This window comes from Heterodontus francisci, chromosome 20, assembly GCF_036365525.1.
Source record: "Heterodontus francisci isolate sHetFra1 chromosome 20, sHetFra1.hap1, whole genome shotgun sequence".
Classification (NCBI taxonomy): Eukaryota; Metazoa; Chordata; class Chondrichthyes; order Heterodontiformes; family Heterodontidae; genus Heterodontus; species Heterodontus francisci.
The window spans coordinates 76,938,792-76,961,933 of record NC_090390.1 but is presented as its reverse complement, the minus strand read 5'-3'; the positions used below and the strand labels follow the sequence as shown (position 1 = coordinate 76,961,933).

The 23,142-nt window shown below is 48.4% G+C and overlaps 1 protein-coding gene across 2 annotated transcripts in view; it reads left to right on the top strand.

The window, feature by feature from the left end:
• Positions 1 to 5,322: 5,322 nt before the first annotated feature.
• The window catches only part of slf2 (SMC5-SMC6 complex localization factor 2), a 135,208-nt gene continuing 117,388 nt past the window's right edge, over positions 5,323 to 23,142 (top strand). Inside the window, exon 1 of one of the 2 annotated variants that reach the window (XM_068053047.1) lies at positions 5,323 to 5,621. In XM_068053047.1, coding sequence (XP_067909148.1) covers positions 5,587 to 5,621 — 35 coding nt within the window. In that variant the 5' untranslated portion in view covers positions 5,323 to 5,586. The remainder of the gene's footprint in view (positions 5,622 to 23,142) is intronic. The other variant, XM_068053046.1, reaches the window with a different exon arrangement.

Sequence of the window (23,142 nt, the reverse complement as noted above, 5' to 3'; positions counted from 1 at the left end):
GCAAGGGTCAATTTACAACATTTATGTTTCGGTGTACTCAGCATATCTTTTCAGAGGTTCTCAATGTCTCTATGTTCTCCCCACTCTATGTTTAAATTTTTCCAATCAGGGCTCACACAAAGCCACATACCAAAAGAACAACTGCTTGCATTGGTATAGCGCCTTTTACATTGTCAAATGTCCCAAGGCGCTTCACAGGAATGCTATCAAATAAATTTTGAAATCAAACTACATTAGGAGGTATTAAGTCAGGTGACCAAAAGCTTGGCCAAAGAGTTAAGATTTTAAGGAGTGTCTTAAAGGAGGAGAGAGAGTGATGGGGATGGAGAAGGTTTGGTAGGGGAATTTCAGGGCTTAGGGCCAAGGCAGCTGAAAGCACGGCCTCCAAAGGCGGAGGGAAGAACATTGGAGATGGACAAGAGGCCAGAATTGGAGGAGCAGAGAAATCGCTGAGGATTGTAGGGCTAGAGGAGGTAATAGAGAGGCTGAGGCCATGGAGGGATTTGAAAACAAGGATTAGAATTTTAAAATCAAGGCATTGCTGGACTGGGAGCCAGTGTTGGTCAGTGAGCACAGGGATGATGGATGAACTGGATGATATGAGTTAGGATGCAGGAATAGGTCATTCAGCCACTCGTGCGGTCTACTGTGCAGTTAGATTTTGGCTGATCTTTGCTTCAACTGCATTTAACCGCCTTTGCTTCATAAACCTTGTTACCCTTTCTATGAATCTTAGTCTTGAAACCTCCAAATGTCTTCGAATCTACAGCTGTTTGAGGGAGAAAATTCCAGATTTCTGCTATCCTTTATGCCTCGTGTTTGGCCTATCTCTAATTTTAAGATTATGTCCCCTCTTTCATGATACCCCCACCAGAAGAAGTAGTTTCTCTGCATCTACCCTGTTGAATCCTTCTAACATTTTAAACATCTTGATCAGAACACTTCTCAATCTTTTATCCTCAAGGGAATACAAGCCAAGTTTATGCAACCAGTCCTCATAATTTAATGCACTAAGCCCTCTATCATTCTGGTGAATCATCACTGCACCCCCTCCAAGGCCAATATATCCTTCCTTAAGTGCAGTGCCCAAAATGGAACATAGTCCATCTCTGTACAACTGCAGCACTTCCTCCCCTATGTATTCCAGCCCCCTGTGAGATAAAGGCCAACATTCTATTGCCCTTTCTGATTGCTTTTTCTACATGTTTACTGGCTTCTAGTGATTTGTGTACTTGGACTCACAAATCATTTTTCTCCCCCGCGATACTTATTTTCTCACCATTTAGAAAATACTCTGATCGATCTTTCTTCGGTCCAAAGTGCATGACCTCACACTTTCCCACATTGAACTCCATCTGCCATAGTTTTACACACTCACTTAATCTGGCTATGTCCATTTGAAACTTCCTGCTCCCATCTGCACTACTTACTGCCCCTCCTAAGTTAGTGTGATCTGCAAACTTCGATGTACAGCTCTGTATTCTTGCATCCAAGCCATTAATAAATATGGTGAAATGTTGAGGCATCAGAACAGATCCCTGGTGACCATCACTTGTCACATCCTGCTAATTTGAGTACCTATCCTTTATCATCACTCTCCGTCCCCTACCTCCCAACCCACTTCTAATCCAAGTTAAAAGACTACCTCCAAATCCACGCAGTCTAATTTTTGCTAATAAACGCCTGATCAACTGCATTCTGTTAGTCCATATAAATAACACCTGTAGACTGTCCTTTGTTTACTTTATTAGTGACTTCTGCAAAATATTCAACTAGATTATTCAGATATGGCACCCTTAACAAAGCCATACGGACTCTCTCTGATCAGTCACTCTATCCCTGATAACAAATTCTCATAGCTTCCCCACACCTGATCCTAAACTGACAGGCCTGTACTTATCTGGTTTCAGTAACAATTTTCCAGTCTAATGGCACAATTTCCGAATCAAGAGAGCTTTGAAAGAATGTAATTAATATGCAGGGAGTGGTAATGACTGGAACTCGCTGCCTCTGAGGGTGGTGGAAGTGGAAATGATGAATGATTTCAAAAGGAAATTGAGGGAAATAAATTTGCAGGGCTACAACGGGGGAATGGGCCTGATTGGATTGCTTTATTTTATTTATTTAGAGATACAGCACTGAAACAGGCCCTTTGGCCCACCGAGTCTGTGCTGACCAAGAACCACCCATTTATACTAACCCTGCAGTAATCCCATATTCCCTACCACCTACCTACACTAGTGGCAATTTACATTTCACCTGCAAGTCTTTGGCAGTGGGAGGAAACTGGAGCACCCAGCGAAAACCCACATGGTCACAAGGAGAACTTGCAAACTCCACACAGGCAGTACCCAGAATTGAACCCGGGTCCCTGGAGCTGTGAGGCTGCGGTGCTAACCACTGCGCCACACTTTACAGAGAGTCAGCATGGACATTCTTTTTTTTAGAGATACAGCACTGAAACAGGCCCTTCGGCCCACCGACTCTGTGCCGACCATCAACCACCCATTTATACTAATCCTACACTAATTCCATATTCCTACCACATCCCCATCTGTCCCTATATTTCCCTACCACCTACCTATACTAGGGGCAATTGCTAATGGCCAATTTACCTATCAACCTGCAAGTCTTTGGCATGTGGGAGGAAACCGGAGCACCCGGAGAAAGCCCATGCAGATACAGGGAGAACTTGCAAACTCCACACAGGCAGTACCCAGAATTGAACCTGGGTCGCTGGAGCTGCGAGGCTGCAGTGCTAACCACTGCGCCACTGTGACTTGATGGGCCAAATGGTCTCCTGCTGTGCTGTAATGACCCTATGACTTTTAATGCTCCTACAAGTGCTGGTGTGAATGGGAGGAAGAAGATTTCAATATGAATTGGGGCCTGTGTAAGATAGTGTCTTTGTGACACTGTGACAGTTGTGTAGACTACTTTAAAAAATGTAATAACCAACTTTCAGAGAATATTGAATCCTGAATCCTTTTCATGTTAGCCAGCAATTTCATTGCTTGAAATGAAAGAAAATCCTGCAATTTTTACCATAGTATTATTTATTGATACAGCACTGAAACAGGCCCTTCAACCCACCAAGTCTGTGCTGACTAACAACCACCCATTTATACTAATCCTACATTAATCCCATATCACATCCCCACCATTCTCCTACCACCTACCGACACGAGGGGCAATTTACAATGGCTAATTTACTTATCAACCTGCAAGTCTTGGCTGTGGGAGTAAACCAGAGCGCCCAGGGGAAACGCACTCAGTTACAGGGAGAACTTGCAAACTCTGCACAGGTGGTATCCAGAACTGAACGTGGGTCGCTGGAGCTATGAGGCTGCGGTGTTAACCGCTGCACCACCCTTACTCTATGCAGTTGATGGAATTTAGCTATCTACCTTCATCTTAAGCCAAATTCATGCAATTATAGTTCTCTCCATTTCAGTTAAAGCTGTCTCACTTCCTCTCCCCTCAGTTCCTGCTGCGACAGTTCTCTCTACCTTTAATTCACAGTGGCTTTTTTCACACAGGCCTATATTTGGGGCTGATTTTGAGTTGTCAGATTTTCTGAGGCAGTTGGCCAGCTATTGTTAGATAGGCATATTTGCTCTTCTGAAGGAAGATTCACAATCCAAGATAAGCTCCCTTGGCATTGCTCACTGTGACTTAGACAAACATGCTTAAGTGAGACCAGAACTAGCTGTGACACATACAAGAGCTGAAATTCAGTCAAAAGTTGAGGAGCTGTCCACTTAAATAATAAAATAAGGGCTGCAACCTTCCACACTTCACATTCACACAAAAGAAGGTTCCATCCAGGCCACAGAGGCCTGTGTATAGCTCAAAAACATGTCTGAGGCCTCTGCTTCATGCAGCACTCTCCACACCCTAGATCCCCAATGGCGCTGGAAAGGATCCATGCCATGGCAGCCTTTCCATTGGGGTGCCCCACCTCCACCGGATGGCAAGATGAAATGCCAGGGTGTGTCAGGACTGAAGACGAGGAAGCGGGGAGTGTGCCGGAGGAACCTGTGCAGGAAATTCTTCCACATAGAGTGGAATGGCGTGGAGAGTTGTATGACGGAACGGAGATGATTGGGTAATTTCCCCTGTCAATCACACCTGGAGACTGCATTGCTTTAAGTGACTGGGATTGTTTGATTGAATTTCAGGGGAGGTGGTGGCATAGTGGTAATGTCACTGGACTAATAATCCAGAGGTGTAGGCTAATGCTTTGGGGACATTGGTTCAAATCCCACCATGACAGATGGTAAAGTTTGAATTCAATTAATAAAATCTTGAATAAAAGCTAGTCTAATGATGACCTTGAATCAATTGTTGTAAAAACCCACCTGATTCCCATTCCCAGACCCACAACAATGTGATTGCCACTCAATTGAAAGGCAACAAATGCTGGCCTTGCCAATGACACCTACACCCCATAAAAAATACAGTAATATCAAAAAGAATACAGTAATATCAATAGGAAGCAGGTAGAAATTTTAACAGTTGTAAGTTCAGTTTAGTTACAGAGCAGGGGAAGTGGGGGTGTGGTGGTTTGGGAAATAACAACAGAGAAGGTCTGTGATAGCGGGGAGTAATTAAATGACAAAAGGGATTCTGGTGCAAGGCGGGTGGGAATGGGACAAGCACAGAAACAAAACATGGGTCCAGAGAAGGTGTAAAAGGACCATTAGCAGTGTGTACACAAAAGCAAAATACTGCAGATGCTAGAAACCTGAGTTAACTCTGTGTGTGTCTCTCTCTCAACATATTCTGCCAGAACTGCTGAGCATTTCCAGCATTTTCTGCTTTTAGTTCACATTACCAGTGATCTAAAAAGTTGTTGAATTCACAGTGCTGAGGACCGAAGGCTGCCAAAGTGCCTAAAGGTGAGATGCTGTGGCTGAGCATACCTGGAAAAAGTCAATTGGCGGGATACAAAAAAACCTACCACTCACCAAGTAACTGTTACAAATCTTTGTTTTCTAAATGCATGAATTCTGCGGTAGAAAACCACAAACATGATTTGCAAGAGGGGAGGAAATAGTCGAAAAGAAATCCCATTGTTGGAAATGCAACACAATTACCAGATGCATTTTTTGGCAAAAGAAAGTGAAGGCAAAATCTGCAGTGGGTTAAAAAAAAAGTTGTTTTATTTGGTGTGTAGAGTTTGCTACCCTTACGAGTCATTTGGAACAGGGAAGTAGGCGCGCCTGCCTGCTGCATTGTGGGATTTGTAGTCCGGCCGCCGCTGCTTCTGTGCGGCACAAGATGGCGACGCTTCCGCTCTGAGACTACAATTCCCAGGAGACCCGCGCCGACTCTCCCCTAAGGTAACGGCGTCGCAGTGAGAGGCCGGGCCTGTGTCACAGGTGCTGGGACGCTGAAGCCGCCCCGATCTCCATATACAGCAAAGCGGGAAGCCCGACAAGTTCTCAACTCAGCGGAGCAGAGAAGAGGGGAAGAAAACAACTGACCAGGCAGAAAGAGGGGGTTTTGGAAGATGCAGCCGTGGCGGATGGAGTGCGGCTTTTCTTCTTCAGCCCGCCCACAGCAGCGGCTTCGGATGAAGCCATGAAGCAGCGCAAAACCCTGGCTCTCGGCAAAGGGTAAGCAGCAAGCGGCCTGACTTCACTGATAATCTGCCACGGACTGTCCACAGGCTTCATTCCGCCGCCTCAGCTTGTTGCCAGGGGGGCTGGAGGGAGAAATTAAGCCGCGGCCTGTGAGGCCATCACCCCCGGCTCTGGTCAGGCAACTTTGGCAGCGTGACTGACTCTCTGTCCTCTTTCCCCCCCCCCCCACCCCCTCTCTCGCTTCCCACCCCCCCCCCCCTCACTCGCTTCCCACCCCCCCCCCCCCACCCCCTCACTCGCTTCCCACCCCCCCCCCCACCCCCTCACTCGCTTCCCACCCCCCCCCCCACCCCCTCTCTCGCTTCCCACCCCCCCCACCCCCTCTCTCGCTTCCCACCCCCCCCACCCCCTCTCTCGCTTCCCACCCCCCCCACCCCCTCTCTCGCTTCCCACCCCCCCCCACCCCCTCTCTCGCTTCCCACCCCCCCCACCCCCTCTCTCGCTTCCCACCCCCCCCACCCCCCCACCCCCTCTCTCTTTCTTCCCACCCCCCCCACCCCCTCTCTCTTTCTTCCCACCCCCCCCACCCCCTCTCTCTTTCTTCCCACCCCCCCCCACCCCCTCTCTCGCTTCCCACCCCCCCCACCCCCTCTCTCGCTTCCCACCCCCCCCACCCCCTCTCTCGCTTCCCACCCCCCCCACCCCCACTCTCGCTTCCCACCCCCCCCACCCCCTCTCTCGCTTCCCACCCCCCCCCACCCCCTCTCTCGCTTCCCACCCCCCCCACCCCCTCTCTCGCTTCCCACCCCCCCCACCCCCTCTCTCGCTTCCCACCCCCCCCACCCCCTCTCTCGCTTCCCACACCCCCCACCCCCTCTCTCGCTTCCCACACCCCCCACCCCCTCTCTCGCTTCCCACACCCCCCACCCCCTCTCTCGCTTCCCACACCCCCCACCCCCTCTCTCGCTTCCCACACCCCCCACCCCCTCTCTCGCTTCCCACACCCCCCACCCCCTCTCTCGCTTCCCACACCCCCCACCCCCTCTCTCGCTTCCCACACCCCCCACCCCCTCTCTCGCTTCCCACACCCCCCACCCCCTCTCTCGCTTCCCACCCCCCCCCACCCCCTCTCTCGCTTCCCACCCCCCCCACCCCCTCTCTCGCTTCCCACCCCCCCCACCCCCTCTCTCGCTTCCCACCCCCCCCACCCCCTCTCTCGCTTCCCACCCCCCCCACCCCCTCTCTCGCTTCCCACCCCCCCCACCCCCTCTCTCGCTTCCCACCCCCCCCACCCCCTCTCTCGCTTCCCACCCCCCCCACCCCCTCTCTCGCTTCCCACCCCCCCCACCCCCTCTCTCGCTTCCCACCCCCCCCACCCCCTCTCTCGCTTCCCACCCCCCCCACCCCCTCTCTCGCTTCCCACCCCCCCCACCCCCTCTCTCGCTTCCCACCCCCCCCACCCCCTCTCTCGCTTCCCACCCCCCCCCACCCCCTCTCTCGCTTCTCACCCCCCCCCCACCCCCTCTCTCGCTTCCCACCCCCCCCACCCCCTCTCTCGCTTCCCACCCCCCCCACCCCCTCTCTCGCTTCCCACCCCCCCCACCCCCTCTCTCGCTTCCCACCCCCCCCACCCCCTCTCTCGCTTCCCACCCCCCCCACCCCCTCTCTCGCTTCCCACCCCCCCCCTCGCTTCCCACCCCCCCCACCCCCTCTCTCGCTTCCCACCCCCCCCACCCCCTCTCTCGCTTCCCACCCCCCCCACCCCCTCTCTCGCTTCCCACCCCCCCCCACCCCCTCTCTCGCTTCCCACCCCCCCCACCCCCTCTCTCGCTTCCCACCCCCCCCACCCCCTCTCTCGCTTCCCACCCCCCCCACCCCCTCTCTCGCTTCCCACCCCCCCCACCCCCTCTCTCGCTTCCCACCCCCCCCACCCCCTCTCTCGCTTCCCACCCCCCCCACCCCCTCTCTCGCTTCCCACCCCCCCCACCCCCTCTCTCGCTTCCCACCCCCCCCACCCCCTCTCTCGCTTCCCACCCCCCCCACCCCCTCTCTCGCTTCCCACCCCCCCCACCCCCTCTCTCGCTTCCCACCCCCCCCCACCCCCTCTCTCGCTTCCCACCCCCCCCACCCCCTCTCTCGCTTCCCACCCCCCCCACCCCCTCTCTCGCTTCCCACCCCCTCTCTCGCTTCCCACCCCCCCCACCCCCTCTCTCGCTTCCCACCCCCCCCACCCCCTCTCTCGCTTCCCACCCCCCCCACCCCCTCTCTCGCTTCCCACCCCCCCCACCCCCTCTCTCGCTTCCCACCCCCCCCCACCCCCTCTCTCGCTTCCCACCCCCCCCCCACCCCCTCTCTCGCTTCCCACCCCCCCCCCACCCCCTCTCTCGCTTCCCACCCCCCCACCCCCTCTCTCGCTTCCCACCCCCCCCCACCCCCTCTCTCGCTTCCCACCCCCCCCACCCCCTCTCTCGCTTCCCACCCCCCCCCACCCCCTCTCTCGCTTCCCACCCCCCCCACCCCCTCTCTCGCTTCCCACCCCCCCCCACCCCCTCTCTCGCTTCCCACCCCCCCCACCCCCTCCCTTCCCAACCCCCCCACCCCCTCTCTCCCTTCCCACCCCCCCCACCCCCTCTCTCCCTTCCCACCCCCCCCACCCCCTCTCTCCCTTCCCACCCCCCCCACCCCCTCTCTCCCTTCCCACCCCCCCCACCCCCTCTCTCCCTTCCCACCCCCCCCACCCCCTCTCTCCCTTCCCACCCCCCCCACCCCCTCTCTCCCTTCCCACCCCCCCCACCCCCTCTCTCCCTTCCCACCCCCCCCACCCCCTCTCTCCCTTCCCACCCCCCCCACCCCCTCTCTCCCTTCCCACCCCCCCCACCCCCTCTCTCCCTTCCCACCCCCCCCACCCCCTCTCTCCCTTCCCACCCCCCCCACCCCCTCTCTCCCTTCCCACCCCCCCCACCCCCTCTCTCCCTTCCCACCCCCCCCACCCCCTCTCTCCCTTCCCACCCCCCCCACCCCCTCTCTCCCTTCCCACCCCCCCCACCCCCTCTCTCCCTTCCCACCCCCCCCACCCCCTCTCTCCCTTCCCACCCCCCCCACCCCCTCTCTCCCTTCCCACCCCTCCCACCGCCTCTCTCCCCCTCTCCCACCGCCTCTCCCCCCCTCTCCCTCCCCCCACCCCCCCTCTCCCTCCCCCCACCCCCCCTCTCCCTCCCCCCACCCCCCCTCTCCCTCCCGTTTTTTTCCCCTGTCTTGCTCTAACTCCCTGGTGTTTATTCCCCTTTCTCCTCAGCATGCTTATTTATTTTCTTCTCTCTTACCTATTCTGTCCCCATCCTCCTCATTTCTGTGTCTGATTGGGAAACGTTAAGTTGAGCTGTAGTTCTGTAGAAGGCCTTTGTTATTAATGCTGTTTGCTAACAAGCTGAGGGAAAGACTTCAGCAGCAGTCCAAGTAGATGTGTTTCTGCCACAACATTTCCTGTGATTGGCTAACAGAGTCACATGCAGTGAGCTCTGGGGGTTGAGCTGATGTCTAAAACTTGGAAGGCATCGTCAAAGGGAGCAAAACCGTTACACTTACATTATTTTGAATATCCTTGGCATTGTATTATTGCGTTGGAGCAACAATAGTTTTCTTGCGAATCCTTATAAAGCTTTTGCACTTTTGAATTGTTCCTGTGATATTTTTACACAATATGTCAGTGTTTGTTTGGAAAGAGGCAGAATGAGTGTATTGAAAGGATATTGCCAAAGCTGATGATCTTTGAGGCCTGTGATGAAATTTATATCTTTGTAAGCAAGAAGCCCATGGATGTCTACATTTGCAATTCAAGTCTTGTCTGATCAAGTTGGAGATTGCCTAATAAGTTTTTTTTGTCCTCCTAATCTTGCTATGGTAAAGGCAAGTGCTTAGTGCTAGGGGTTTGGATGGGGCAGAATTTGTAAGGAGCATCCAGAAGGGCTTCTTGAAACAATATGTAGATAGTCCAACTAGGGACGGGGCCGTACTGGACCTGGTATTGGGGAAATGAGCCCGGCCAGGTGGTCGAAGTTTCAGTAGGAGAGCATTTCGGGAACAGTGACCATAATTCCATAAGTTTTAAGGTACTTGTGGATAAGGATAAGAGTAGTCCTTGGGTGAAGGTGCTAAATTGGGGGAAGGCTAATTCTAACACTATTAGGCAGGAACTGAAACATTTAGATTGGGGGCGGCTGTTTGAGGGTATATCAACATGTGACATGTGGGAGTCTTTCCAACGTCAGTTGATTAGAATCCAGGACTGGCATGTTCGTGTGAGGAAGAAGGATAAGTTTGGCAAGTTTCGGGAACCTTGGATAAGGAGGTATATTGTGAGCCAGTCAAAAAGCAAATGGAAGCAATCATAAGGACTAGAAGGCTGGGAACAGACGGAGCCCTTGAGCAGTATAAAGACAGTAGGAAGGAACCTAAGCAAGGAATCAGGACGGCTAAAAGGGGTCATGAGAAGTCATTGGCAAACAGGATTAAGGAGAATCCCAAGGCTTTTTATACGTATGTAAAGAGCAAGAGAGTAACCAGGGAAAGGGTTGGACAGAGGAGGGAATCTATGTGTGGAGCCAGAGGAAATGGGCGAGGTACTAAATGAGGACTTTGCATCAGTATTCACCAAAGAGAAGGACTTGGTGGATGATGAGTCTAGGGAAGGGAGAGTCTGTGTCATGTTATCAAAAAGGAGGAGGTGTTGGGTGTCTTGTAAAGCATTAAGATAGATAGGTCCCCAGGGCCTGATGGGATCTATCCCAGAATACTGAGGGAGGCAAGGGAAGAAATTGCTGGGGCATCGACAGAAATCTTTGTATCCTCATTGGCTACAGGTGAGGTCCCAGAGGACTGGAGAATAGCCAATGTTGTTCGTTTGTTTAAGAAGGGTAGCAAGGATAATCCAGGAAATTATAGGCCAGTGAGCCTTACGTCAGTGGTAGGGAAACTATTAGAGGATTCTTCGGGACAGGATTTACTCCCATTTGGAAACAAATGAGTTTATTAGTGAGAGGCAGCATGGTTTTGTGAAGGGGAGGTCTTGTCTCACTAATTTGATTGAGATTTTTGAGGAAGTGACAAAGATGATTGATGAAGGAAGGGCAGTGGATGTTATCTATATGGACTTCAGTAAAGCCTTTGACAAGGTCCCTCATGGCAGACTGGTACAAAAGGTGAAGTCACACGGGATCAGAGGTGAGTGGGCAAGATGGATACAGAACTGGCTCGGTCATAGACAGAGGGTAGCAGTGGATGGGTGCTTTTCTGAATGGAGGGATGTGACTAGTGGTGTTCCGCAGGGATCAGTGCTGGGACCTTTGCTGTTTGTAGTATATATAAATGATTTGGAGGAAAATGTAGCTGGTCTGATTAGTCAGTTTGCGGACGACACAAAGGTTGGTGGAGTTGCGGATAGTGATGAGGATTGTCAGGATGCAGCAGGATATAGATCGGTTGGAGACTTGGGCGGAGAAATGGCAGATGGAGTTTAATCCGGACAAATGTGAGGTAATACATTTTGGAAGGTCTAATGCAGGTGGGAGGTATACAGTAAATGGCAGAACCCTTAGGAGTATTGACAGGCAGAGAGATCTGGGCGTACAGGTCCACAGGTCACTGAAAGTGGCAACGCAGGTGGATAAGGTAGTCAAGAAGGCATACGGCATGCTTGCCTTCATCGGTCGGGGCCTAGAGTATAAAAATAGGCAAGTCATGTTGCAGCTGTCCATAACTTTAGTTAGGCCACACTTGGAATATTGCGTACAATTCTGGTTGCAGAAGGATGTGGAGGCTTTGGAGAGGGTACAGAAGAGGTTTACCAGCATGTTGCCTGGTCTGGAGGGCATTAGCTATGAGGAGAGGTTGGATAAACTCGGATTGTTTTCACTGGAACGACGGAGGTGGAGGGGCGACATGATAGAGGTTTACAAAGTTATGAGTGGCATGGACAGAGTGGATAGTCAGAAGCTTTTTCCCAGGGTGGAAGAGTCAGTTACTAAGGGACATAGGTTTAAGGTGCACGGGGCAAAGTTGAGGGGATGTGCGAGGCAAGTTTTTTTACACAGAGGGTGGTGAGTGCCTGGAACTTGCTGCCAGGGGAGGTGGTGGAAGCAGGTACGATAGCGACATTTAAGAGGCATCTTGACAAATACATGAATAGGAAGGGAAGAGAGATATGGGCCCCGGAAGTGCAGAAGGTTTTTAGTTTAGACCGGCATCAAGATCGGCGCAGGCTTGGATGGCCGAATGGCTTGTTCCTGTGCTGTACTGTTCTTTGTTCTTTCCAACAGTGCCAAATGCATTGTATCGTATCTATTCTGTTTGTTGTTCCATGGTCTGATAATTTTCAACATTTGTTTGAGATTTAATGGGAGGGAGCCAGTTACAATGTTTTCATAGGATGTACTGCAAGGTGTTGTCACTATGACGCAGGTATTAAATTTATGAAGCAGTTGATAGTTTCTGCATGTGACACTGTCCTTAGTAATGCTGACTCTTCCCTTTGCTCCAGTTCCCAATACAAGTGTGTATTCAAGCTGAAGTGATGTAATTGAAGTGGTCATGTTACACTGTTTAATGCTGTATGTTGGCTTATTTGTAACAATGCAAAATACAATAAAATCATTGTGCAATGAAGTCCAAGGTGCCCGAAGCAGTTGGTAGCACAATTATCCCAATTGTAACCAAGTTTGAATTGAGCATGTCTTTATTGTAACACGCTGTCCTAATCGTCGTCAGTAAATAAACCGTGCAATCAGATTTGCACCAGATTTGGGTCCATACCTGTCCTTGCTAAACATTTGCACCTTCCATGAAAAGTCACGGGAAATCACCCAGGAGTGTGGACTGTGATTAATTATTCCCCCCTCTAATCCAGACATATCAAAGCCAATTGTAGGACAGTCCCTTGTGGCGGCCAACTAACTTGATGGCAAGCCGGGATGGAGTTCAAGTGCCAATAAGCTGTGGGGGAGAAAAATTCAAGTCTTCTTTAGAACAAATTTAACCACTGTCGTATTTGGAAACCACCTGAACTGCTTCCAGAATTTCAACGCCCGAATGGCATGACAGTGCCACTACGTGGCGAACGCAATTAAGAGGCTTGATTTGTTTGAACATTGGAGCCATCAAGTTTGGAAAGAGGTGTCTAAACCACTGTTGCATTACTGATAGATAAAATCTGAAATAGAACAGCAAGAACTGATAGTATCAGCAGCTTTTGGTATGTGCGAGTTAATAGGACCGTGACTTTGATCTTTGTGACTTCTGAGGTTCCATGGTGCATAGAGAAAATGCTTGGCAAAACAGCATGGCCCCGAAGCCGTACATCTACCTTGATAAGATAAAATGAGGGGAAATGCTGGAGCTATAATAGTAGGCCAGTTAGCATCTGTAAATGGAAAAGAGATTATTATGCTTTGCGAGCTCTTCATTTCTGAAGAGTACTACGTGTGACATCATGATCTGCCGCCTTACATCTTTTGTATTTTCAGCATTAGTTTTTTTACTTTACTTTCAGTCTGATTGTGCAAAGACTGCGCACATGAAAATGGTGTGTTTTTCTATTATGAGTTAATGATACTTTCTTTTGAGCTTTTCTGAGAAGTTTCGACTGTTCTTTCACACTCAGCTATCTTTAATTTCCGGTTTCTGTTGCTGACAGGGGTGTCTTAGAAAAACTGAAACACACTTGTGCTTAATTTAAAAAAAACCACTAGCACGGTTTCAGTTGTTCCTTTGGATACTCCAGTTGCCCTATTCCTTGGTTAGGAACATAGGAGCAAGAGTAGGCCATTCAGCCCATTAAGCCTGCCCCGCTATTCAATATGATCATGGCTGATCATCCACTTCAATGCCTTTTTCCCCACACTATCCTCATATCCCCTTATGTCATTGATATTTAGAAATCTGTCGATCTCTGCTTTAAACATACTCAGTGACTGAGCTTCCACAGCCCTCTGGGGTAGACTATTTCAAAGATTCACAACCCTCTGAGTAAAAAAAAAAAATGCTCCTTATCTCTGTCCTAAGTTGTTTCCCCCTTATTTTGAAATTGTGTTTCCATAGCTACCTCTTTCAACACACTGGGAAGTAGAATATCAGGTCCTGGGGACTTAACCTTCAGCCCCATTACTTTCTCCAATACAACCTTCTAACTAATACTCATTTCCCCCTAATCCCTTGGATCTCTAATTCTGGGAGCTTTCTTGTATCCTCCTCAGTGAAGACAGACAGAAAGTAATCATTTAGCTTCTCGGCCATTTCTCTATTCCCCATTATAAATTCTCCTGACTCTGCCTGTAATGGACCCACATTTGTCTCAGTCAAACGATTACTTTTTACATACTTGTAGAAGCTTTTACAGTCCGTTTTTATATTTTTTGCTAGCTTACATTCATATTCTATTTTCCATTTCTTTATCAGTTTCTTGGTCCTCAAAAGCTCCTTTGTGATATTCTAACATCCTCCCAATCCTCAGGTTTACTACCAATTCTGGCAACTTTATAGGCCTTTTCTTATGCCAACATACGAATTAGGAGCAGGAGCAGGCCACTCGGCCTTTCGAGCCTGCTCTGCCATTCAATAAGTTCATGGCTGAACTGATTACTCCACATTTCCACCCACCCCCAATAACCTTCCACCCCCTTGCTTATCAAGAATCTATTTACCTCTGCCTTCAAAATATTCAAAGGCTCTGCTTCCACCGCCTTTTGAGGACCCTCAGAAAAAATGTCGTCTCATTTGTCTTAAATGGGCGACCCCTTATTTTTAAACTGTGACCCCTAGTTCTAGGTTCTCCCACAAGGGGAAACATCCTTTTTACATCCACCCTGTCAAGACCCCTCAGGATCTTGTATGTTTCAATCAAGCCGCCTCTTACTCTTCTGAACTCCAGCACATACAAGCCTAGCCTGTCCAATCTTTCCTCGCAAGACAGCCCACCCATTCCAGGTATTAGTTTAGTAAACCTTCTCTGTATAGCCTCGAACGTATTTACATCCTTCCTTAATTAAGGAGATCAGTACTGTACACAGTACTCCAGATGTGGTCTAATCAATGCCCTGTATAGCTGAAGCATAACCTCCCTACTTTTGTATTCAATTCCCCTTGCGATAAATAATAACATTCTATTAACTTTCCAATTACGTGCTGTACCTGCATACTAACCTTTTGCGATTCATGAACTAGGACACCCAGATCCCTCTCCAATCTGAGCTCTGCAATCTCTCCATTTAGTTAATTTTTTTTATTCTTCCTGCCAAAGTGGACAATTTCCCACTTTCTCCCATTATACTCCATTTGCCAGGTCTTTGCCCACTCACTTAACCTGTCTATATCCCTTTGTAGCCCCCTTATGTCCTCTTCACAAGTTACTTTCCTACCTATCTTAGTGCTATCAGCAAATTTAGCAACCATACCTTCGGTCCCCAAGTTGAGCCCCAGCACAGATCCTTGTGGCACACCACTCATTAGATCTTACCAACCAGAAAATGATCCATTTATGTTTCCTCTGTTTCCTATTAGCTAGCCAAACTTCTGTCCATATGTTACCCCCTACACCATGAGCTTTTATTTTCTGCAATAGCCTTTGATGTGGCACCTTATCAAATGACTCCTGGAAATCTAAGTACAATACATCCACTGGTTCCCCTTTATCCACAGCACATGTAACTCCTTCAAAGAACTCCAATAAATTCACAGAATCACAGAATAATACAGTGCAGAAGAGGCCCTTGGGCCCATTGAGTCTGCACTGATGTATTAAAGACACCTGACCGTCCATGTCTCCGCTTTAAAGACGTCTGCAAATGCGACATAAAGTCCTGTGACATTGATCACAAGTCGTGGGAGTCAGTTGCCAGCGATCGCCAGAGCTGGTGGGCAGCCATAAGGTGGGGCTAAAGTTGGGCGAGTTGAAGAGACTTAGCAGTTGGCAGGAAAAAAGACAGAAGCGCAAGGGGAGAGCCAACTGTGTAACAGCCCCGACAACCAATTTTATCTGCAGCACCTGTGGAAGAGTCTGGCACTCTAATATTGGCCTTTATAGCCACTCCAGGCGCTGCTCCACAAACCACTGACCACCTCCAGGCGCTTATCTCTCGAGACAAGGAGGCCAAAGAAGAGAAGAAAACCTGTCTACCTAATCCCATTTGCCAGCATGTGGCCCATAGCCTTGAATGTTATGACGTACCAAGTGCTCATCCAGGTACTTTTTAAAGGATGTGAGGCAACCTGCATCTGCCACCCTCCCAGGCAGTGCATTCCAGACTGTCACCACCCTCTGGGTAAAAAAGTTCTTCCTCAAATCCCCCTTAAACCTCCTGCCCCTCACCTTAAACCTGTGTCCCCTCGTAACTGACCCTTCAACTAAGGGGAACAGCTGCTCTCTATCCACCCTGTCCATGCCCCTCAATCTTGTACACCTCGATCAGGTCACCCCTCAGTCTTCTCTGCTCCAGCGAAAACATCCAAGCCTATCCAACCTCTCTTCATAGCTTAAATGTTCCATTCCAGGCAACATCCTGGTGAATCGCCTCTGCACCCCCTCCAGTGCAATCACATCCTATAATGTGGTGACCAGAATTGCGCACACTACTCCAGCTGTGGCCTTACCAAAGTTCTATACAACTCCAACATGACCTCCCTGCTTTTGTAATCTATTCCTCGATTGATAAAGGCAAGTGTCCCATATGCCTTTTTCACCACCCTATTAACCTGCCCTTCTGCCTTCAGGGATCTATGGACAAACACGCCAAGGTCCCTTTGTTCCTCGGAACTTCCCAGTGTCAGGCCATTCATTGAATACTTCCGTGTCACATTACTCCTTCCAAAGTGCATCACATCACACTTTTCAGGGTTAAAGTCCATCTGCCATTTTTCTGCCCATTTGACCATCCCGTCTATAACTTCCTGTAACCCAAGACACTCCACCTCACTGTTAACCACTCGATCAATCTTTGTGTCATCTGCGAACTTACTGATCCTACCCCCCACATAGTCATCTATGTCGTTTATATAAATGACAAACAATAGGGGATCCAGCACAGATCCCTGTCGTACGCCACTGGACACTGTCTTCCAGCCTTCTGTCATCTCTCTCTGTCTCCTACAGCTAAGCCAATTTTGAATCCACCTTATCAAGTTACCCTGTATCCCATTTGCTTTCTTGATAAGTCTCCCATGTGGGACCTTGTCAAAGGCTTTGCTGAAATCTATGTAAACTACATCAACTGCACTACCCTCATCTACACACCTGGTCACATGCTCAAAATTCAATCAGATTTGTTAGGCATGACCTTCCTCTGACAAAGCCATGCTGACTATTCCTCATCAAATTTTGCCTCTCCAAGTGGAGATGGATTTTTTCCTTCAGAATTTTCTCCAATAGTTTCCCTACCACTGACGTGAGACTCACTGGTCTGTAGTTCTCTGGCTTATCTCTACAACCTTTCTTAAATAGTGGGAATGCATTAGCTGTTCTCCAGTCCTCTGGCGCCTCCCCCATGGCCAGAGAGGAATTAAAAATTAGGGACAGAGCCCCTGCAATTTCCACCCTCGCCTCCCACAGCATCCTGGGACACGAATCGTTTGGATTTGGAGATTTGTCCACTTTTAAGCATGCCAAAACCTCCAATACCTTGTCACTCCCTATGACAATTTGCTAAAGAACTTGACAGTCTCCAAGTTCCATATCTACATCCTCATTCTCTTGGGTGAAGACAGATGTGAAGTATTCGTTCAACACCCTACCAATGTCCTCTGGCTCCACCCACAGATTTCCCCTTTGGTCCTAATGGGTCCTACTCTTTCCCTGGTTATCATCTTCCCATTGATATACTTATAGAATATCTTGGGATTTTCCCTTTTTTTTTTACCAGCCAGAATTTTCTCATATCCCCTCTTTGCTCTCCTCATTGCTTTCTTAAGCTCCATCCTACACTTTCTGTACTCCACTAATGCTTCAGTTGATTTGCTCTAGTTGTATTTGCTAAAAGCCTCTCTTTTCCTTCTCATCGTATCTTGAATGTTTCTGGTCATCCATGGTTTTCTGGGCTTGTTGCTCCTACCTATTACCCTTGAGGGAACATGTTGGGCGTGTACCCTCCCCATTTCCTTTTTGAATGCCCCCCACTGCTCTTCTGTAGATTTCCCGACAAGTAACTCTTTCCAGTCTACCTTGGCCAGATGCTGCCATATTTTACTAAAATTTGCTCTCCCCCAATCCAAAGCCTTTTTTTGTAACTTGTCTATTTCTTTCTCCATAACGAGCTTAAATTGTACCATGTTGTGGTCGCTATCACAAAAATGCTCCCCCACCAACACATCAACCACCTGTCCGGCTTCATTCCCCAGAGTTAGGTCCAGCACTGCACCCTCCCTTGTTGGATCCTCTACATATTGAGCTAAAAAGTTCTCCTGTATACATTTTAAGAACTCCACTCAATCTAAGACCTTAACACGATGACTATCCCAATTAATGTTGGGAAAGTTGAAATCACCTAATATAATTACCCTATTATTTTTACACACCTCTGCGAATTGCGCACATATTTGCTCCTGAATTTCCCGCTGACTATCTGGGGGTCTATAATAGACACCTAGCAATGTGGCTGTCTCTTTATTCCTAAACTCTACCCATAAAGCTTCATTTGATGCCCCCTCCAAGATATCATCTCTCCTTACTGCAGTAACTGACTCCTTAACTAATATTGCAGTGCCCCCTCCTCTGTCTCGCCTGAAGATTCTGTATCCCGGGATATTGAGCTGCCAATCCTGCCCCTCCCTCAACCATGTCTCCGTGATGGCCACTATATCACAGTTCCACATGTCAATCCTTGCCCTTAACTCATCTGTTTTACCTGTAATACTCCTGGCATTAAAGTAGAGGCCATCCATCCTGGTCTTACTCCCTTGAAACTTACTTCCACTGTATTCCCTCTGACTTGTTTGCTTTCCTGTGTTTAGCTGTGTCCCTATTCTGCTAGGAGTCTGTCCCCTCGCCCTGCCAAATTAGTTTAAACTCCTCCCAACAGCACTAGCAAACCCACCAGCAAGGATGTTAGTCCCCCTCTGGTTCAGATGTAGACTGTCCCGCTTGTACAGGTCCCACCTTCCCCAGAAATAGTCCCAGTGGTCCAGGAATCTAAAACCCTCCCTCCTGTACCAACTCTTAAGCCACGCATTCATCTGTGCTATTCTCCTATTTCTATATTCGCTAGCACGTGGCAATGGAAGTAATCCAGAGATTACAACCCGAGAGGTCCTGCTTTTTAGTTTAGTGCCTAACTCCCTGAATTCTTGATGCAAGACCTCATCACTCTTTCTACCTATGTCTTGGTACCAACATGTACCATGACCTCTGCCTTATCACCCTCCCCCTTCAGGATGCCCTGCAGCCATTCAGTGACATCCCAGACCCTGGCACCGGGGAGGCAACATACCATCCTAGAGTCACGTTGACAGCCACAGTAGCGCCTATCTGTTCCCCTGACTGTAGAATCCCCTATTACTATTGCTCTTCCTCTCTTTCCCCCTTCCTGTGCGGACAGGCTGCTTATGGTGCCAGATGCTTGGCTCTGCCCGCACTCCCTGGAGGAACCAACCTCATCAGCCTCCAAAATGGAATACCGATTTGCAAGCGAGACCCCAGGGGACTCCTGAACTACCTGCCTGTTTCTCTTGGACTGCCCAGTGGTAACCCATTGCCTTCCTTCCTCAAGTCCCTTCAGCTGCAGTGTGACCACCTCTCTAAACGTGCTATCCACGATGCTCTCAGACTCGCGGATGCTCCAGTGTTTCCAAATGCCGTTTCAGCTCTGAAACCCGAGCTTCCAGGAGCTGCAGCTGGACACACTTCCTGCACACATGCTGGTCCCAGGGACTGGAAATGTTCCCTGATTCCCACATGCAGCAAGAGAAGCAAACCATGGCTTTAAGCTCTCCTGCCATGACTAAACCCTTTAAATTAAAAACTTTAGAAGACTATTATAATAAAAAAAATAATAAAATCAACTTAAGTCTTGCTAAAACAAAGACTTACAATTCAATCCAGTTTGAAAAATACTCACCAGGACTTACTCACCAGTCAGCTGTGCTCTTTGGAAACTCTTGGCTCCCCTCACTCTCTTTCAGGACAGGTCGGAAATGAAAGGAGCTCCTCACTCCCTCCTCACCGAACTCCCTTAGTCACAAAACTCCCACTTTAGCACTCTAATGCAGCCCCAAGTCAGCACTCCAGTGCAAATGAGATTGGTTAAATATGATTTCCCTTTCACAAAACCATGTTGACTCTGCCTGATTGCCTTGAATTTTTCTAAATGCGCTGCTCCACTGTCTTTAATACCTTCTCACATTTTCCCTAAGACAGATGTTAAGCTAACAGGCCCGTAGTTTCCTGCTTTCTGACTCCCTTCCTTTTTGAATAAAGGAGCTTTATTCTATTTTCCAATCTAAAGGAACCTTCCCCCAATTTAGGGAATTTTGGAAAATTAAAACTAATGCATCAACTATCATACTAGCCACTTCTTTTAACGCTCTAGGATGAAGTCCATCAGGACCCAGGGACTTGTCAGCCCGCAGCTCCAGCAGTTTGTTCAGTACCACTTTCCTGGTGGTTGTAATTTTCTTGTTCCTCACCCCCTTCCATTTCCTGACTTAAAGCTAATACTGGGATGTTACTTGTATCCTCAGTAGTGAAGACCAATGAAAAATATCTGTTCAATTCATCTGCCATCATCTTATCCATTATTAATTCCCCAGACTCACTTTCTATAGGACCAACGCTCACTTTAACTCATTTCTTTTTAAAATATCTATAGAAACTCTTACTATCTGTCTTTATATTTCTTGTTAGCTTTCTCTCGTACTCTAATTTTACCTACCTTATACAATCCTTAACTTCCTTTGTTATCCACGGTTGACTGCCTTTACTTTTGGGGTTTTTGTGCCTTGAAGGAATGTATAGTTGCTGTATTTTCCCAATCCACATCAGCCAATTTTCCCCTCATACCTTCATAATTTTCTTTTTTCAAATTTAACACCCTGGCTTCAGATTGAACTCCCTCACTTTCAAACATAATGTAAAATTCTATCATTATGGTCACTCATCCCTAAAGGTTCTTTTACAACAAAATTATTAATTAGCCCTTTCTCATTACATAATACTAGATCTAAAGTAGCCTGTTCTCTAGTCAGTTCCTCAACATACTGCTCTAGAAAACCATCCTTAACACACTCCAGAAACTCGTCCTCCACAGCATTAGTGCTCATTCGGTTTACCCAGTCTCTTTGCAGATTGAAGTCACCCATGATTACTGTATTAACCAGCCTGATTAATACCATGCTCCCCCACTACCACTACTGTTTGGCCTATAAACAACACCTACCAATGTTTGCTGCCCATTGCTGTTTCTTAGCTCCACCCAAATAGATTCCACATTTTGTTTTTCTGATCTGAGATCCTTCCTTAATAATATACTGATCCCATCCCTTATCAGCACAACAGCACCTCCTATTCTTTTTTGCCTGTCCTTCCTAAATGTCGAACATCCTTGAATATTCAGTTCCCAGCCTTGGTAACCCTGTAGCCATGTTTCCGTTATGGCAATTAGATCTTACCCATTTACCTCTATTTGGGCCTTTAAATCATCTACCTTGTTGCGAATGCTGCGTGCCCTTAACTGTGTCGTCTTGACATTCTGCATTCTAAGCCTAGTTGATGCTTGCCTTTGTTTCTCCTGCCTTCTAATGTCACTTGCTACTTTTCTATCTCTTGTTACCAGCTTTACTTTCTTCCAATTTGAGCTACCCCTCAGGTTTCCATCCCCGTGACAAGATAGTTTAAACCCTCCCCAACAGCACTGGCAAATCTCCCTGCGAGGATGTTAGTTCTGGTCCTGTTAAGGTGTAGCCCATCCATCTTGTACAGGTGTCACCTGCCCCAGAACCGATCCCAATGCCTCAGAAATCCTACACCAATTCTCAAGCCATGTGTTCAATTGATCAATCCTCCTATTCCTATGCTCCCTAGCACGTGGCACTGGGAGTAATCCTGAGATTACTGCTTTGGAGGTCATGCTTTTTAATTTCCTACCTAACTCCCTAAAATCTGATTTCAGGACCTTATCCCTCTTCCTATCTATGTCATTGGTACCAATGTGGGCCACAACCTCTGGCTGTTCACCCTCCCCAGAAGGATGTCCTGCTGCCACTCCGTGACCACCTTGACCCTGGCACCAGGGAGGCAACACCATCCTGGAGTCATGTCTACTGCTGCAGAAATGCCTGTCTGATCCCCTGACTATCAAATCCCCCATCACAATTGCTGTTCTGCTCTTCCTCCGCCCCTCTTGTGCATCTGAGCCACTCATGCTGCCACGGACTTTGTTCTGGCTGCACTCCCCCGAGGAACCATCGCTCTCACTGGTATCCGAAATGGAAAACCAAGTAGCAAGCAAGATAGACTCTGGATTCCTGTACTCCCAGCCTCGTTCTCCTTAGACTGCCAGGCAGTCACCCATTCCCTCTCTGCCTGCATGCTCATACCCTGTGGTGTGACTGCCTCCCAAAACGCGCTATCCACATAGTCTTCTGCCTCGCAGATGCACAACAGTGACTCCAGCCGAGTTCCGAAACCCAGAGTTCAAGTTTCTGCAATCGGTGACACTTCCTGCAGATGTTTGTCTAGGACACGTGGTGTGTCCATGACTTCCTACATACCGCAGTATGTACATTCCACTTGGCCAGGCCGACCTGCCATAACGTAACTTTAAAAACTTTTTATTACCATGAGAAGTAAAATAACTTACAAGGTATTGACCAATCCCTGTACCGAAGAGAGAGGCAGCTACTGGAGGCTGAAAAAAGGTAGAAGAAATAGAGGGGCCCCTCCCTCACGCACCAACCTCCCACTTTACACTCTGTGAACTCAAATTTATTTTCTTAATTTATGTTCCCTTCCTTACCAAACTCCCTTAACACAGTGCCCTCCAGCAGCACTCAATGCAGACAAGCAGCACTGAGAGTTCCCTAAATTTATACTCTGAAAACAATGCTTTATCAGCTCTGCTACAGCTCAGAAACCAGTTTAAGCAGGCTACCTAATTAACTAGCTACAGCTACTTAGTGTTAGTATGCCACTGTTTAAAACTGCAAGAAATCTAACATACCTCTTAACTGAAATGGTAATTTCAATTAATTGCTAGATGGAAACAAAAATAAGTCTTGAGATATTGACCCTTAAAATTCACTCACTTACCAAACTCCCTTCATAGTCTGCAGTGGTTAGAATGTGGTTTGAAGTACTGTGCAGTTTTAGTACAGCTAACAATTTTAAATCAGTAAAGCCATTTATTTTGTTTCAATTTTAATTAAAATGGAGGAGGGGATGGACTCTTTTTGGTTTGAGCTGAAGAGCCATGCAACAGCTACTTGTCTTTATAGCGCCTTTTAGTGTAATACATTTCCCAAAGTGCTTCACTGGAGCATTATAAAACAAAATTGGACACTGAACCACATAGAGACTCACCAA